Raw genomic sequence first — 18,610 nt, 5'->3', positions numbered from 1 at the left:
GCCCCATGCAGGATATTATTAAGATTTGAACAAAAATGTAATTAATTCTGATACCAGCCATAGCCTAGGAAAAGGTCCCAGAAGTGGATATAGGTCTTCAAAAGGAAGCAATTGTTATCCCTGGTACATTCTTAGCAAGGAGACAGGAAGAGTAACCTGGATCAGTTTAGACAGGTTTGAAACTGATAATCAATAGGCTTTGTGGTGCTACATATACCTGTCTGGACACGCCCCTCTGCTGACTGCTCCTGTGGCTTCTCCCACAGACCCCTGTATAAAGGCGATTGGAGGCACTTCTCCTCCCTCAGTCTCCAGGACGTTGTGTGGTGGCCTCTTGCAGCTAATAAAAGCCTATCATTTGCCTCCCGTCTCTGAGAGTTATTGATGGTGCATCAATTTTATTAGCTGCAATTTTAAAACATGGAGAGCATTTTACGACCAGATAAATTGGACATTGATCCTCAATCTCCCGAAGCCTTTGAACTCTGGCTTGCATGCTTCCAATCATACCTGGAAGAGATTTCCGTGACTGAGCCTGCTATCATACACAGAGTTCTCCTCTCCAGAGTCAGTCCGCGGGTGTACTCCCTAATCAGGGACCTGCCGACTTACCAAGGGGCACTGGATGCCCTCAAAAGACAGTACCTGTAGCCAGTGAACACCATCTACACAAGACATCGCTTAGCGACGCGGTGGCAGCGGGCCAGAGAGTTGAGCGTTGAGTTTGTCCGGGCCCTACAGACACTCGTGCAGGCCTGTGACTGCAGGGGACTGACGGCTAAACAGCACGCGGAGCTCCTGGTACGAGACGCCTTCATTACGGGGATCAGGTCAGTGTACGTGCGCCAGCAGCTGCTGGACAACACTGATCTTACCTTACAGTCAGCAATTGAGCTGGCCGACACGAAGAAGGCTGCTCTGCACAACGCTGACGCTGTCCAGCTGCGCGATCTCCTGCCGGTCTCATGGATGCTGCAGACCCCGCCACCCGCCGGCGAATCGACCACAGCTGCTGCCACTCACGAGTCCATGAACTCCCCTCAATCGACCACAGCTCCTGCCAGTCGCAAGTCCGTGCAGTGTTACTTCTGCGGACTTGAAAAGCATCCCCCAAAAACACTGCCCGGCCCGAGAAGGTACCTGCTCCAGCTGCGGAAAGAAAGGCCACTTCGCCAAGGCCTGTAAGTCTAAACCACGAACGGGGTCAAGCAGTGCCGCGTGCGAGGCATGGGGGTCGCCATCTTGGTTGCCGCCATCTTGCCTGCCCGCCTCGTGCGAGGCATGGGGGCGGCCATCTTTGTCGGCGCCACCTCGCCCCGCCTCCGACCCACGGGTGCTTACCAGGCACCAAGACAGCGATTCAACTCTGCCCTCCGTGACCCTCAAACAACGCGCTCCACACCAGCTTGCGAGGTCAATGATGGACATCCTGGTGGAGGGGCACAGGACTCACTGCTGGTTTGACACGGGCAGCACTGAGAGTTTTATTCACCTGGACTCTGTGCAACTCTGTGGACTCGTGCCACAGCCGGTAAGCCAGAGGGTCACCATGGCTTCTGGGTCACATTCCACAGACATACGGGGGGGGGGGGGGGGGGTTGTGTAGCGACATTGGTGGTGAAGGGCACAGAATATCAGAACTTTGCATTACTGGTCATGCCTCAACTGTGTGCCCCTGTGCTATTGGGGCTGGACTTCCAGAGCCACCTGAAAAGTGTGACAATGGAGCGTGACGGACCCCTCCCACCAATCACCGTCAGAAATCCTCAGTTTTGTGGGGCTTCGTCATATACCCTGCTACTGACCACATACACACACACTGACTCACACATCCCACCCAGCACCATGCTAACAGCCGCGCTACTGACACCACTTGCAGCCTCTCCACCCTCAAGGTCCCTCCCCCACCGCTGTTCGCCAAGCTGATCCCCGACTGTAAACCTTTGGCAACTAAAAGCAGGAGGTACAGCGTGGGGGACAGGGCCTTCATTCAGTCGGAGGTGCAGCAGCTGCTCAGGGAGGGGATCATTGAGCCAAGCACAAGCCCTTGGAGGGCCCAGGTGGTCGTTGTTCGGACAGGGCTGAAAAATAGGATGGTCGTGGACTATAGCCAGACCATCAATAGGTTCACGCAGCTTGACGCGTACCCCTACCCCGTATCGTGGATATGGTCAATCAGATAGCTCAGTGCAAGGTGTACTCGACCATTGACCTGAAATCTGCTTATCATCAGCTCCCCATCCGCCCGGAGGACCGCCCTTACACCGTCTTCGAGGTGGGCGGCAGGCTCTATCACTTCCTGCGCGTCCCCTTCGGTGTCACTAATGGTGTCCCTGTCTTCCAGAGGGAAATGGACCGGATGGTGGACCAGTGCCAACTGAAGGCCACGTTCCCATATCTGGATAACATCACCATCTGTGGTCACGACTGGATGATTTTTCCAAGTGGCCAAAGCTCTTAACCTTACCTATAAAAGGGACAAGTGTGTGTTCGGAACCACCCGACTCACTATCCTTGGGTATGTCATGGAGAACGGGGTCATTGGCCTTGACCTTCCCACCACCCTCAGAGCCCTCAAATGGTGCCTGGGCTTCTTTTCCTATTACGCCTAATGGGTCCCTCACTACGCAGACAAGGCCCGCCCCCTGGTCAAGTCCACCTCATTTCCCCTCTCTGCTGAGGCCTGCGCGGCCTTCAGCTGCATTAAAGGGGACACTGCCAAAGCAACGATGCATACGGTAGACGAGACCATTCCCTTCCAAGTAGAGAGTGACGACTCTGACTTCACGCTGGCTGCTACCCTCAATCAGGCAGGCAGGCCAGTAGCATTCTTTTCTCTTACCCTTCAAGGCTCTGAAATTCGGCACTCCGCGGTGGAGGAAGAAGCCCAGACCATAGTGGAAGCTATTAGGCACTGGAGGCACTATCTCGCTGGCAAAAGGTTCACCTTGCTGACCGACCAGCACTCGGTTGCATTCATGCTCAACAACCAACAGTGGGGCAAAATCAAAAATGATAAAATTTTGCGGTGGAGAATAGAACTCTCCACCTACAACTATGATATCCTGTACCGGCCTGGAAGGCTCAATGAGCCCCCTGATGCCCTATCCCGGGGAGCGTGTGCCAGCGCGCAGCTCGACCGGCTATACGCCCTCCATGCAGATCTTTGCCACATGGGGGTCACCCGATATTACCATTTCGTAAAAGCCCGGAACCTGCCTTACTCCCTTGAGGACATCAGGACGATGACCAGGGACTGTCAAGTCTGTGCTGAGTGCAAACCGCACTTCTACTGTCCTGAAAAGGCGCAATTTATCAAGGCCATCCGCCCCTTTGAGCGACTGAGTGTCGACTTCAAGGGCCCCCTTCCCTCCACCGACCGCAATGTCTACTTTCTCAACATAATCAACGAGTACTCATGGTTCCCCTTTGCCGTCCCCAGCACCGATACCACTGCCAAGTCCGTCATAAAAGCCCTGCGCCAGCTCTTCACTCTGTTCGGATATCCCTGCTATATAAACAGTGATAGAGGGTCAAAGTTAATGAGTGACGAGCTGCGCCAGTACCTGCTGGCTAGGGGTATTGCTACTAGTAGGACCACGAGCTATAAACCCCGGGGAAATGGACAGGTGGAGAGGGAGAATGCCACTGTGTGGAAGGCCACACTCTTGGCCCTTAAGTCAAAGGGATTGCCGGTCTCTCGCTGGCAGGAGGTCCTCCCCGAGGTGCCCCACTCCATCCGGTCCCTGTTATGCACGTCCACTAATGCCACCCCTCATGAGTGACTCTTTTCTTTTCCCACTGGGACCACCCTACCAGCTTGGCTGACATCCCCAGGGCCAGTGCTGCTCTGGAAACATGCGAGGAGCAATAAATACTCCCCGCTGGTCGAGAGGGTTCACCTACTACATGCAACCCCCCAGTATGCCTACATGGTCTTACCTGATGGGCGGGAGGACACGGTCTCCGTCTGCGACTTGGTGCCCGCAGGAGCACCAGATCACTACCCTGAACACTCCACGGTAACCGCGCACACCGAGCCCTACACAGACTCCTCACGACACTCCTATACCAGGCGTCTCGCGCACGCATGAGGGATTACTGACGCCTACTGGGCTGACACCTCCAGTCAGGCCGGAGCCAGCACAACCTCCATCTCCGGTGCAATCACCACCGGCACCTGTGCAATCACAGCCGGTGCTACGTAGATCGCAGCGACAGATTCGACCGCCTGATAGACTTAACCTATAAATATACTTGTAAGAAACTTCGCCCCATGGGGACTCTCTTTTAAAACAAAGGGGGGTGGGGTGAATGTGGTAAACTACATATACCTGTCTGGACACGCCCCTCTGCTGACTGCTCCTGTGGCTCCTCCCACAGACCCCTGTATAAAGGCGATTGGAGGCACTGCTCCTCCCTCAGTCTCCAGGATGTTGTGTGGTGGTCTTTTGCTGCTAATCGTGGTCTCTTGCAGCTAATAAAAGCCTATCGTTCGCCTCCCGTCTCTGAGAGTTATTGATGGTGCATCAGACTTTTCCCATGAATTCTGGCAGACCTTCTACGAGCTGCTAGGTAAACCAATTTAGCGTATGAAAAAGTATTCATGGCTTCACCAAATAGAGATATAAAGTATTTTCAACAATTTTGCAAATGAGTTGGGAGCTAGGCACATGAAAAATAAAACGAAGGAAAATCACTCAGATCCTAAAACTAATTTCATTAGGAAATGACGCTTCTACAACTTTAAGGAACGTGATATCGTGAAATTGCAATGGTTTTCAGAGCTGCAGATTTTGGTGTATTGTCCTCCTTTATATCTGTATATCTGGTGCACCCAAGGACTTCTCAGCTTTTAGAAATTAATACTACTTCTCATGTTCCCACTCTACCAGAGGAGCAAGGTCTTATAGGGATCTGATGAACCAATTATAACAGATTAATTTCTAATTTTCAGCTGGCTTCCCCCCTCTTGTTTCATAGTTAGTAACACAAGCAAATATGTTTCTTACCCTGTTTTGGCAAAGTTTGTCCAATATGTCATGACGACAGCACTAAGCATCACATCATTTTTTGAAAAGTTGCAGGGGAACAGATCAGTTGCTCCAACCATGGGAATTCCAAAGACGTAGGGCATTTCATCACCATGGGAGGCATCGGACCAGGCTGGTTTCATGTCACTCTGACAGTGATGGTAAAAAGCATAGAAATATGTAGGAGAACCATAGCGAGCATGTAGGTCAGCTGTTACTACTGCAGGCTCCACCCACTGATGATCAGTAAACAGAGCCACTAAAGTTTTTCTTCGTGTCTCAGGATTGTCACGGTCCGCCCAGTCTGTGTACATGAACTTGATTGTTTCCCGGAGTGTATCCTTGCCCTCGGGGTAGCCGTAAAGATTATCCACAAACTTGGAGACAGTGAAATCAAAGTCACTTCCCGATATGCCATCCTCCTGATCCACTATCCATTCCACAAATTTGAATCCTTCTCCCTGGTTGACTCCCAACATGATGTCATAATTTAGAAATTCTCCCTGCTCCATCAGGATTTCAGGATCATCTGGTATTACATCTCCATCGATGACTGGGCCAAATGCAACATGGTACTGTGCTGGCTTGATATCCTGCTCCACAAGCTCCTTGTAGGACTTCTGTCTCAGGCAGTCCACCATGTCGAGGGTATCAAGCATGTTGCAGCCCACCTTCTCTGCCAGTAATCGTGTATATTTTGCGGGCTGATAATTCACTGCCCAGCTTGATAAGGCGGAACCACTCTGAATAATTGCTCTTTGGAAAAGGCCTGAAGATGAAATGAGAGAACCAGAAATTAAAAGATTACAACTTTAAATAGTGCGACAGGCTATTAGATCCAACAAGTAAATTGTTTATTTTTGCGTTAGTCCCTACTTAGCTGCTACTTATATTCACAGAGAGATGCAGCATTGAAATAAGCTTTTTGGCCTACAGAGTCTACATCAACCATCAACTGCTCATTAAAGAAGTTATCTTTCCCGTTGCTCATAAACCATTGATTTTGGCCATTTCAAAAGCCATTCCATTCACTACACCTTTCAAGTGGGACTGCCCATTGATTTGTGGCAGAAACTCTGTGCACTTTCCTAGTTCTGCTTCACTGTCCTTCTATTTGACAGATTAATTTCAACAATGCACCCGCCATGTCTTGATTGACCATGGACTGAAATTTAAACCTCACTTCTACTCTGTCAAAATAATTTACTGTTTACATTTCAGATGCACATAGTTCCAACCTAATGCATTAATCTGCTGGTGGAACATCAGTGTCCTTCTGATGACACCCCCACCTTCCACTCGACAAGACCCTGACCTACAGTAGATCAACTGCAACATTTCCAGAACATTGTCAATTCATCTTTTTCTAAACTATCTTCAATCATGCTTGCTTAAAAATCTAATAGTTTTTTTTTGTATTTACTTACTTCGGTATCCCCATCTTTATTACAATTTCTTTCATTCTACTTTTGCCAGTCCTACATATCAGCTCATGTATCTGAATCTGAATGACACTGTGTCACTTCCTCATTCTTTCAAGAATTGTGTGCTGTCTGCAGTTGGTATATAGAAGCTCGATTCCTAAAACACATGTCCTCGGCCTCCACAGCCCAATCCCACAGAAGTATCAAGGACATTGTTCCATATATGTTTTACACTATGAATATCTTGTTAATAAAGTTCTTGCCATTCTTTCCATCTGCTCATCTCACAGCATACAAAATTAAACATACTGATCCTTGTTTTCTTTTCGGTTCTACAGAAAATGCTGCTCTTTGTCTCAATTCATATATAATACACTTTCAACTTCATTCTTGTCAGAATTAGTCATCAGCCACCTTGAATTCTGGAAATATCATTTCATCTCGGAGAACTGATTTTCTGTAAGGAAATGTAACTTGTAGGCTTATAGTGTAAATGTGTAGGGAGGTTTGCTGGGACCTTGCATTGACTCTGTGGGCCCAATGGCAGCATGCTGTCATAATCACAGTGTGTGTAATGCCCTTCCTCTTCCTAAAGTCAGTAATGTCAGGCAACTATGTCACTATTCACTTTCCTGCATCCTGACTCATTGTTATTTAAAATTTGGCCCACCACTATGATATCATCTGCAAACTTGTAGATGGAGGCAGAGCCGAATCTGGCCACACAGTCAGGAGTCCACAGGGAATGGTGCAACATAGTCTTCTGGGCACCGGTATTGACAATAATCATAGTGAAGGTTTTGCTACCTCTCCTTACTAACTGTGGTGTGTAGGTCAGGAAGTCAAGCATCCACTTGCTAAGGGATATGTTGAATTCCAGGTCTATCAAACAAAAAGTGCTTTGGGTACACTTCCCAACTCATTTTTCCATGTTGCTTTGAATGATCAGTGAAATGGTATATGATACATTCTGTTTTTCCATCCAAGTTACAGGAATCAGTTCCGATTCCCGTGGCAACTCTCTGCAGAGTGTCTGCCAACCAGAAAGCAAACTATCTATTCCTAAACTCTGCTCTCAACCTTAAATCAACATTATTATTTTGCCCAGTATTTCTGGAGCACTTACTTCATGTTGCACGGTGCCTTATTTAATATCCAGCCATACTACTTCTGTTGGCTCCCCTTATCTCGCCGTTACACTTAACAAAAAATATTAGATTTGTGAAAAATGCCCTTCCTTATCATTGTAATATAAAAGCTAGAATATAAAAAACAAGGATATACTGCTAAGGCTTTATAAGGCATTGGTGAGGCTTCACTTGGAGCATTGTGAGCAGTTTTGGGCCCTTTATATATGAAAGAATGTGTTGACATTAAAGATGGTTCATAGAAGGGTGACAAGACATGTTAAAGTGCCGGGGTTAGGACTGAGCTTAAATTACCACTCAATGCACTTTAGTAAACTTTTTAAGAACTTTTTAAAAGCTATTTATTAATGCTTTTTGGGAGGGTGATTTTAGATGCATATTATATTTATACTGAGTTAAATACTGTATGTAATTAGTTTTGCTACAATAAGTGTATGGGACACTGGAAAAATGCTGAATTTCCCCTTGGGGATGAATAAAGTATCTATCTATCTATCTAAGAATGATTCTGGGAACAAAAGGGTTTCTGTATGAGGACCAGTTGATGACTCCAGGCCTGTACTCGCTAGAATTCAGAAGTATGAGGGGGGATCTCATTGAAACCTAATGAACGTTGAAAGGCCTCAACAGAGTGGATGTGGAGATAATGTTTCCTACGGAGGGTGAGTCTAGGACCAGAGGGTACAGCCTCAAAATAGAGGGATGACCATTTACTATGGAGGTAAGGATTTCTTTTGAATTTCTGTAGCCAGAGGGTGGTGAATCTGTGGAATTCATTGCCACAGGCAAATGGGGAGGCCAAGTCATTGGCTACATTGAAGAGAGAGGTTGATAGATTATTGATTAATCAGGGTATGAAGGGATAAAGGGAGAAGGCAGGATATTAAGGCTGAAAGGGAAATGGATCAACTGTGTTAGAGTGGTGCAGCAGACTTAGAACATAGAACATTACAGCACAGTACAGGCCCTTTGGCCCACAATGCTGCGCTGACTCTTAAACCCTGCCTCCCTTATAACCCTCCACCTTAAATTCCTCCATGACTTGATGGGCTTAATGGCCTAATTCTGTTCCTTTATCTTAAGGTTTCATGTAACCTCCCCCAATCTATAATCTTTTGAAAGATCTGTATTCTATTAATTCTCTATTTGCTTGAACTTGAATTTAAGCATTATACTATTGTCAGGAATGTTATTGATTATCAAAGCCTTAACCTTTGGGTGCTATAAAAGCCACTCTGCTTCTACCCTTCCTCCTTCCTTTCCATTGCATCTCAAAAACAACATTGCTGGTGAAGCTTTTATCATCTTTCTTGTATCTCCTTAGCTTGGGGTACATTTTTTGTTGCTAAGACTATAATGAAGCACTTTGGGATATATTTGCTACATTACATGGAAGTTGTTCTTGAAGTTTTTATTTTACATTTTAACTGAAATAACAAAGAATTATAACTGGTGCATTAGTAAAGAATTACACATTTGTTGCATAAATGCTGCATTCATAATTAATTGGATTAGAAAAGGTCTAATCCCAATTCCCAACAGTTTCCAATTCCTAATGTTTTATTTAATGAGATTGTCTGTCTCTGCTTTCTGGTACAATGCACTTATAGTTTAAATTTAATCATGTTAACTTTATCTTTAATTCAGAAGCATGCCAATAGGTACACTGATATTTTTGTATTATTTATTTATGAGATTCAGGTGTTGTGGCAAGTGCAATTTTGATTGTCCATTCCCAATTCCCTTTGAACTAGGTGTTTTTAATAGTCAGCTACATTGTCGTGAATCTGGAATTGCATGTATAGGGTCAGATCGGGGAAGGATGCCAGATTTTCCTTCCCGAAAGGACATTAATGAACCAGATGGATTTTGATGACAATCTAGTAATTTCATGATTACATTCACTTCATGACATAATATTATCATTTTATGGACACTGATGTTGTCACACTACATATCTAATTAAGCCATTCTTGATGAATAACCACCAAGGATTGCAATGTGACCTTTATGGCCACTTCAAAAAGACTTGCTTTTTGGTATAAACTGATGGTATAATGCTAATGTTTGTGTGCTAATTACCATCTGAAATATTCCTCTAATAAATGCCATCCTATCATGACCTGCCTCATCACTTCAGCTCTTACTGAAGTGTGTGCTTTGTACCAGTCACAAATTGAAGACACAGGTTGCCTGGGGCAACACAGTTACTAATTTACTGCATTACACTCAGTGGGGATTGCCAGGAAGTTAGCCACATCAAATTCTCTTCCCCTCTTTTCCCTACCCCTCTTAATCCTCTGTAAAGCCCAACTACTTCCAAAAGATACCATTCCTTCTTAAACATGTGCGAAGAAAGAAATATGTTTCACATACAGTCACTGATCTTTATTTCATCTATCTCTTTCGAGGCAACAGCCTTTCCTCAGTGTCACTATAATTGATACTACCCACTCCAGCTCTTCTCTAGACCTCCAAATCTATGGCTGCAAGCTTCTCTTTCTTTATTGCATTGATCTCAAAGTTCAAGACTGACATCTCTTACTCCAACTTATTCTTTCATGAAAGTTTCTAAACTGAAAAAAAAAGCTTTTTAGTTCAGCATTCACCCAGAGAGCGGTGGATATGTGGAATGCTCAGCCCCAGAAGGCAGTGGAGGCCAAGTCTCTGGATGCATTCAAGAGAGAGTTAGATAGAGCTTTTGTAGATAGTGGTGTCAAGGGATATGGGGAGAGGGCAGGAACAGGGTACTGATTGTGTATGATCAGCCATGATCACAGTGAATGGTGGTGCTGGCTAGAAGGGCCGAATGGCCTACTCCTGCACCTACTGTCTATTGTCTATTGTTCTCTTCCCATCATTATCCAAAGTATTTCAAATATAAATTATGTCTATTTGAAGATATGTTTTCTACTTCCTAATTCAACATATTTTTATTCAATAATTATCTGTATCGTGCAAATTGATATCCACTTCTTTTACTTTTTGTTGTTTTGATGACACAACGCTCTATTAATAACAATGATAACTAGTATGCAAGTCATGCCACCCTTCCCCATTCCATTTGGGAGACCACTGAGATGGCTGGGAATGGCTTTTCTGGCTGTTGCCGGTAGGAGCAGGACATTTCTGTGTGTTTTCTTCCAACTAACCCACTGCCCCCCTCCCGAGCTGCAATAATCAGTGGCTGGTTCAAGTTGAGCAGAGCTGGGAGAGCTGTGCAGATTCACATATTCACAAATTCCATGAGGCCAGCTGGCGGCTGCTCTTTCTGTGCCAGCTCACTCTCCCATCACAGCTGCTTCTGTGATCCTCTCCTAGAATCTGGTTTTTGTTCATCTCTAACTTATGATCAATTCAGTTCACAGGGACTGTTGAAACCCAAGAGCTGTCTGTCAGTCTCAAGTTATGGGGTTATACTCCATAATATGCCAGCAATATCTAGTTCATCATGCTATCAATATTAGTACTCTCGAAGAAGTTACTATAATAATGCTGCTGGGCCACCCCCAGACTAAACTTGACTGATTATAATTCCAGTTATAATTATAATACAGTCTGATTCTCCATATTCCCATTAGTCTTATCAACACTTACTCAGAAGTTGTGCAGAAAGTAGCCTTGAGGTTACATTAAAACTACATCACACTTCCTTTTCTTCTATAGTACATCCTTACTCTGCCAGGTCTGGAATATTACTTTACTACAAATATTAGGTCAAATTATATGGGTGGTCCAGATCAGTTTCTAGTTTCAACTTATTACAGGAAAATGGGAACTCAGAACACTTTAAACATGTTCTGCAACATTTCTGCATACAATAAGATGCACAACATCCTTGGTGTTCCTTGGGGGTCAGAATTGGGATCACTACTTCTCACATTGTTTGTCATTGATGTGGAAAATAGAATTGATGGCTTTGTGGCAGAGCTTGTGGATGATACAAAATAGGTAAAGGGGTAGGTGGTGGAGGAGTAGGTAGTGCTGAAGAAGCATTGAGATTTTTAGCAGGCAAATTGGAAGAATGGGCAAAAAAAAAGCGGCAGATGGAATACAGTGTTGGGAAATGTATGATGATGCATTTTGGTGAAAGGAACAATAGTGCAGACTATTATCTAAATGAGGAGAGGTTCAAACATCAGAGATGCAGAAGGGCTTAAGAGTCCTTGTGCAAAACTCCCAGAAGGTTATTTTTTAGGTTGAGTCTGTAATAAAGAAGCCAAATGCAACATTGACATCTATTTCAAGGGGAATAGAATATAAAAGCAAAGAGATAATGATGAGGCTTTATAAGATACTAGTCATGTCAAAGTTGGAGTATTTGTCAATAGTTTTGGGCCCCATATCTCAGAAAGGATATGTTGTCGTTGGAGAGAGTCCAGAGGAGTTTGACTGGGATGATTCTAGGAATAAAGGGGTTAACACATGAGAAGTATTTGGCAACTTTGGGCCTGAACTCACTGGAATTTAGAAGAATGTGTGGGGGTTTCATTGAAACTGACCAAATGTTGGAAGGACTAGATAAGGTGGATGTGGAGCAGATATTTCCTATGGTGGGGATATCCAGAACTAGAGGGCAATGTCTCAAAATTGAGTGGTGACCTTTTAGAAAAGAGGTAAGGAGTAATTATTTTTAGCCAGAGAGTAGTGACTCTGTGGAATGCTCTGCCACAGTCAAGTTTGTGAGTACATTTAAGGCGGAAGTTGATCATTTCCTGATTGGTCAGAGCATCAATGGATATGGCAAGAAAGCAGGTGTATGGGGTTGAGTGGGATCCAGGACTTGATGGGATAATTCACCTCCTATGTGTTATGGCCTTATGGTCTAAGTTAAAAATCCCTGAAATAACATTAAGAAAACTAATGGCTATTTCTTTCCGAATTAAACGTGTCTTGCAAACAATTGAACTCTGATTGTAACCTACCGTAGATTCAATTAGATTACAACTATCATGTTGTAAGTCGGGACAGTTGGAATGGTAAGTGATTAGAGAAAGAAAAGAGGTGGTTTGTGGAGGGAAAGGGCAGAATAATCAGAGAGTTACCTTCTTCCCAGCTCAAAAAACTAGCTTAAGTTTAGATTGATGCCCTCTGGGAAATCACACACTTGACCAACCTGTATAGTCTCCACCACTTGGGTAGGGTTAAATAAACTCCTGTGATATCATAAAATGGAAGGTAGGTAGTCTGCATGTTTGTGTACATCAGCAGCAGCTACTGATATTTTTAATCACATTTAAATAAAATATGACTTTTCACCTGTATAGAAAATGTCCTATTTTATTGAAGACTTGTCCCTAATAGCTCACATGAACTAAGCAGTCAATTAGTAACTGTACTCCTAATTTCAAAAACATTTATGTTTTTGTCAACACGGAACAAATTTATATTAAATGTCCTCCCCTGTTTATCATGTCTGTCCATTCCCTTCATATTTACGTGTCTTTCTAAAAGCCTCTTCAACTTTCCCAAACTCATGGATGCAATGATTATCCTGGAAACCAACTCCATGCAATTACCTCTCTCTGTAAAATAACTGCCCCTCACATTGCCTTTAAACTTCCACCACTAATCTCTAGAGCACAACCTCTGGTGCTTGATATTTCAATCCTACAGAACAGATTCCCACTCTTCTCACCAGTTCTGGTTTCTTCTCTTGCCACAAATACCCAATTTCTATCTGTAAAGGAATTTCAACTTCCCTTTTATTAAAAAAAATCTAGGTAATCAAACCTACTTTCTTGAATTTTATCTACAGCACTTGACTTCTAACTAAAAATCTATGCTAGCTGGCTTCTGTACTCATTTATAAAGACACAGTTGCCACCTATAAGTTCCATGGCTGTGGAGAATGCTACATCAAGAATCTACCAATCATTTATTCTCAGTAAAACTGAATTGCCAGATACTTTCTGTGGGCAACTCTACCTGGAGAGATGGATCCTGGGGCATGAGAGTTACCCTCTGCCTCCCTAGATCCTCACAATTCACTATCCCACAACTGGTAGGCATAATTCATTCCAAGGAAAGAAATACAAGTACCAACATCACCTTGGACTACTAGGAACATCATATTACTGCCTCCTTCGGTAAATCTGAGTTTGATAAAATTGATCTGTGTCTAATACCCAGGGAAAAGTTTCACTGCTAATCTAATGGTTTTTCTGTCACAGCAATGTTTGGGTTATGGCTAGAGATAACGGGGGCTTTGGAATGTGCGCCATCCTATGAAGGGTTTTTTTTTCAGTCGTGATGAAGGGTCTCGGCCTGAAACGTTGACTGCTCTTTTCTAACGGATGCTGCCCGACCTGCTGAGTTCATCCAGCTTGTTTGTACTTGTTGATTTGACCACAGCATCTGCAGTGTACTTTGTGTTTTTTCTCTTGTTGTGTGCTTGAGGACTAAGTGATCTGGGTCTTTTGTTTGGCAGAAGATAGGGAGAGAAGATACCTAAAAGGAGAGGTCGTAGACACTAAAAAGGAGTGTACTTGGAGTGGGGCCAGGAGTCCAGAAAGCCCGGGGAAATCGATGGAGGATCAGCAGAAGGAAAGCCGTGAGCTCCAACTTGTGCACATTAGGCTGTTGCATTAAAATGGGCCCTTTTCTTTTTGTTTTACTTTATTAACCCTTCAGTAAAATTAAGAATGATAAAGCTAAATCGTTTAATTGCATATGGTGTACTCTCTGTCATTTCGTGGTACTAATAAGTAACAGGGTAACACATCACGCAGCATCCACCCAAGCAGGAGGTTTGGCACCTCAGTCTTATACGGTTGGTGGGCCAGAGATTGTCTTCCCTAGGCTTACGCAGCCGACAGAACCTGAGGGTCACATGCGTTACTTAGTTTGTTGGATAATTTTGTGTAGGTGAATATCTACCATACCCAGGAATTGTGGAGAATCATTTACTGTGTGTTTCAGTTTGCAAAATCTAGCATAGTGAAGAAGGAACAGTATGCATATTTGAAGACTGAGGATAAAGAGAAAGAAGAGCAGATGGAAGGAAGTGTAAGGGACCTGCTGTTTATGGGCCTCCCTTCTTATCATAAGGAGCCAACTAAATAATAGGCCTCAATGCGGACAATGTGACCATTACTACAATACAAGAGTAGCCTGACACTTATTAATCCCTCTCACACTCCTTTCAGGATTGCATACACTGATCATAAATTATGGATGAGTGAACACTGATTTGTTTATTTAAATGACTCACTACAGCTGTTTTCAGGACTGTGCAGCTCATCCTAAGAAATCTTCTGAGAAAATGAAGTTTACTTCCCCATTCAGTGAATGTGTAGTGAATTTCACATCTGGAGGAGCCAGCACCTCCCTGGCAGATTGCGTGGTCCCACTTGGTACCCAGGTTCTCCCTCCTGTCATTCATCTGATTAATGAGAATATTAGGTCTCCTTTACCCAGTCTGAAATCACTCACTTTCTCCTCTGCAGTCTCTCTCAACTGTGGCAAACAAAATAAGAGTTGTCTGTGTGTCAAGGAGAGCATATCTTTTAGGATGGACGCCCCTCATCATGTACATGGTATTGTTCAAAGTTGTGCTCTGTTTAATCTAACCTGCAAGGAACTACAATGTCTGACTTTAGCACAAGACTGTGTGTAAACTACCATGATATTATGTTACAGGTGTATGAGCTTTTTCTCCGAATATCACAAGTAGTATTATATGAAGCTAATTGATGCTAAGATTTTGCATGTAGGGAGGTAAATGCAGCTTCACAGATGGTTGAATCTTACATGAAAAGTGGCACTTGTTGCAGACTTTTGTGAGGTGTGAGGCATATTGTCCAGGTGAGGTAGCTCTTGTGTTTCTCAGTGTTAATATGTAAGCCTGGTTTATACAGTACGTCAGAAAATCATCTCACAGAGCTCTACCTCTCCTGTTCCAATCTACTTATGCTATGAATAGACAATTTCAAAGAGATTAAGAAAACACAAAGTTGAACATTCTAGTCAGTCAATGTTTCAGAATATTTCACCACGTTCAGTAAATTACAGAGGAGTCTTCAACACTACTGTCCTGCTCGTTGATTGATTATTGAATGTTCCACAGATAAAGATAATTTAAGACGCCTCAGTATTCTACCACTTTGGCCCCAATTTTAACTGTGGGTCAGTTCTGGATAGATGAGATTTATTTTAGTTTGATGGATATGGTGTTACATTAACTCCTGCTGCACTGGGCCGCTAAAGGAACTGTCGAGAAAACATCTTACTTCCAGGTCGTCATTCCTTGTGGTTCAAACAGATCTCCAAACAGTACAAAGCTGTGATTGCATAGGATTATATAGGAAATTTAGATGGCAGATTACGTAGCAGAATAATCAGTCATCCTAGTTCTAATCCTAGTGTGAAGGCAAAAGAGACTGCAGATGCTGGGATCTGGAATGAAAAGAAATAGCCAGAATGTGGAAGAACTCAGCAGCTCAAGCACCTTTTCTGGAGGCAAAATCTATAAGTCAATGTTCTGGGTTCTGAGAACCTGCATTAATCCTAATGCATAGTCTGAACTGAAACATCAGTTTACGCCAATGGAACTCCTTCCATCTTTCCTCATCTCCATTTCCAGTTTCAATAATTTTACTAGAGAAGCAACTCCAGTAAGCATTTATTCGGTCTTCCTATACTGGATAGGTATGGGCCTTCACACTTATCTCCAATTCAGTACCTCACCCCATAACTTTACTTTGTTTCTACTCTCAACATATGATCCTGTCTTTAAAACTCTGAAGGTATATCCATCTTTTTTCCCTTCCTGATGTTTAGATAGATTCATAGAATCTTCATATTATACAACATGGAAACAGGCCAGTCAAGGTGCCGAACTAAAATAATCAAATGAATCAGGACATTTACAAAGACAGGTGTAAAAAAAGGGCCTGAAGTATCATTGGGGGCCCGACACACCCCAACCACAAACTGTTCCAGCTGCTACCATCTGGAAAACGGTACCACAGTATAAAAGCCAGGACCAACAGGCTCCAGGACAGCTGCTTCCGCCAGGCCATCAGACTGATTAACTCATGGTGATTTGAGTGTATTTCTATGTTACATTGACTGTATTATAAATTATAATGATTGCACATTGCACTTAGACGGAGATGTAACGTAAAGACTTTTACTCCTCATGTATGTGATGGATATAAGAAATTAGGTCAACTCAATTCCATTCCTGTAAACATTTTCTGTCTATGTAACTGTCCAAATGTATTTTAATTGTTGTACCTCCTCTGTCAACTTCTTCCACATACCCACAACTTTATATAAAAAAACTTGCCCTCAAACTCCCTTAAATCAACCCCTTTCTCCTTAAAACTATACCATCTAGTTTTAGTCTACCATACCCTAGGAAAAAGACTTTGATGATCTATCCAATCTATGGCCCTCATAATTTTATAAAAATTTATAAGCATGCCCCCTCAGTCTCCCTTGCTCTAGGGATTGCCAGATACAGTGCCAACAGCTCCCGGTCGAAAGCACTGTACTTGAGTTCGGGTGGTCGTAGGTGCATGCTGAAGAATGCCAGGGGTTGCCAGCGCCCCTCGATGAGCTGCTCCAGCACCCCACCGACTGCTGTGTCGGATGCGTCCACCGTGAGGGCGGTTGGAACATCCATTCTGGGGTGCACTAGCATCGCGGCATCTGCCAAGGCTTCCTTGGCTTTAATGAAAGCGGCCGCGGCCTCCTCGTCCCAAGAAATGTCCTTGCCTTTACCCAACATCAGGGTGTACAAAGGGCGCATGATACAGGCTGCTGAGGGGAGGAAACGGTGGTAGAAGTTCACCATACCAACGAACTCCTGCAGGCCTTTGACCGTGTTGGGCCGGGCAAAGTGGTGGATAGCGTCTACCTTGGTGGGCAGAGGTGTTGCCCCGTCTTTGGTAATCTTGTGGCCCAGGAAGTCAATGGTATCAAGACCGAACTGGCATTTGGCCTGGTTGATCATGAGGCCGAAATCACACAGGCGGGAGTAGAGCTGGTGGAGGTGGGCCAGATGCTCCTGAGGACTGCTGCTGGCTATAAGGATGTCGTCCAAATAGATTAACGCAAAGTCCAGGTCGCGTCTCACTGCATCCTTTAGCTGCTAGAACGTCTGTGCAGCATTCTTCAGGCTGAACGGCGTTCGGAGGAACTCGAACAGGCCAAACGGGGTGATGAGTGCTGTTTTGGGGATGTCTTCAGGGTGCACCGGGATTTGATGGTATCCTCAGACGAGGTCTACTTTGGAAAAGATTCTTGCCCCGTGCAGGTTTGCTGCAAAGTCCTGTATGTACGGCAGGGGGTAGAGGTCCGGAGTTGTTGCCTCGTTCAGTCTGCGGTAGTCACCGCATGGTCTCCAACCCCCGGCTGCTTTGGGCACCATATGCAGGGGGGAGGCCTCTGTACGATCCCCAATTGCTCCATCCTCTTGAACTCCTCCTTCACCAGGCGGAGCTTTTCTGGGGGGAGCCTTCATGCGCGGGCGTGGAGGGGTGGTCCCTGGGTTGGGATGTGGTGCTGTACCCTTTGTCTGGGCATGGCTGCCGTGAACTGCGGTGCCAGAATCGATGGAAAGTCCACCAGGGTTCTGGTTAATTTGTTGTCCAACAGCGTGATGGCGTCCAGGTGTGGGGCCGGCAACTTGGCTTCCCCCAGGGAGAACCTCTGGAAAGTCTCGACATGTACCAGTCTTTTCCCTTGCAAGTCGACCAGCAAGCTGTGAGCTCACAAGAAGTCCGCCACCAGGAGTGGTTGGGCCGCGGTGGCCAGTGTGAAGTCCCACGTGAACCAGCTGGCGCTGAACTGCAGCTGCACTGTGCGGGTGCCGTAGGTCCATATCGTGCTGCCGTTTGCACCTCAGGGTGGGTCCTGGCTTCCTGTTGCGGGTGTTGTACCCCATCGGGGGCAAGACGCTGATTTCCGCTCCGGTGTCGGCGTCCCGACTGTTTGTCCCACGTGTACAAGAGGCTGTCCTGGTGGCCAACCTCCATAGACATTAGCAGCAGCTGGC

General features: G+C 44.8%; 1 protein-coding gene across 4 annotated transcripts in view; it reads right to left on the bottom strand.

Moving 5' to 3' along the window:
- Positions 1–18,610, bottom strand: part of nlgn3a (neuroligin 3a) — a 292,883-nt gene that overhangs the window by 28,162 nt on the left and 246,111 nt on the right. For all 4 annotated transcript variants that reach the window (XM_059977047.1, XM_059977043.1, XM_059977044.1 and 1 more), the window contains one exon: positions 5,013–5,802. In XM_059977047.1, coding sequence (XP_059833030.1) covers positions 5,013–5,802 — 790 coding nt within the window. The remainder of the gene's footprint in view (positions 1–5,012; positions 5,803–18,610) is intronic.

The sequence above is a fragment of the Hypanus sabinus genome, chromosome 8 (genome assembly GCF_030144855.1).
Source record: "Hypanus sabinus isolate sHypSab1 chromosome 8, sHypSab1.hap1, whole genome shotgun sequence".
Classification (NCBI taxonomy): domain Eukaryota; kingdom Metazoa; phylum Chordata; class Chondrichthyes; order Myliobatiformes; family Dasyatidae; genus Hypanus; species Hypanus sabinus.
This window is presented reverse-complemented; position numbering and strand designations above follow the sequence as displayed.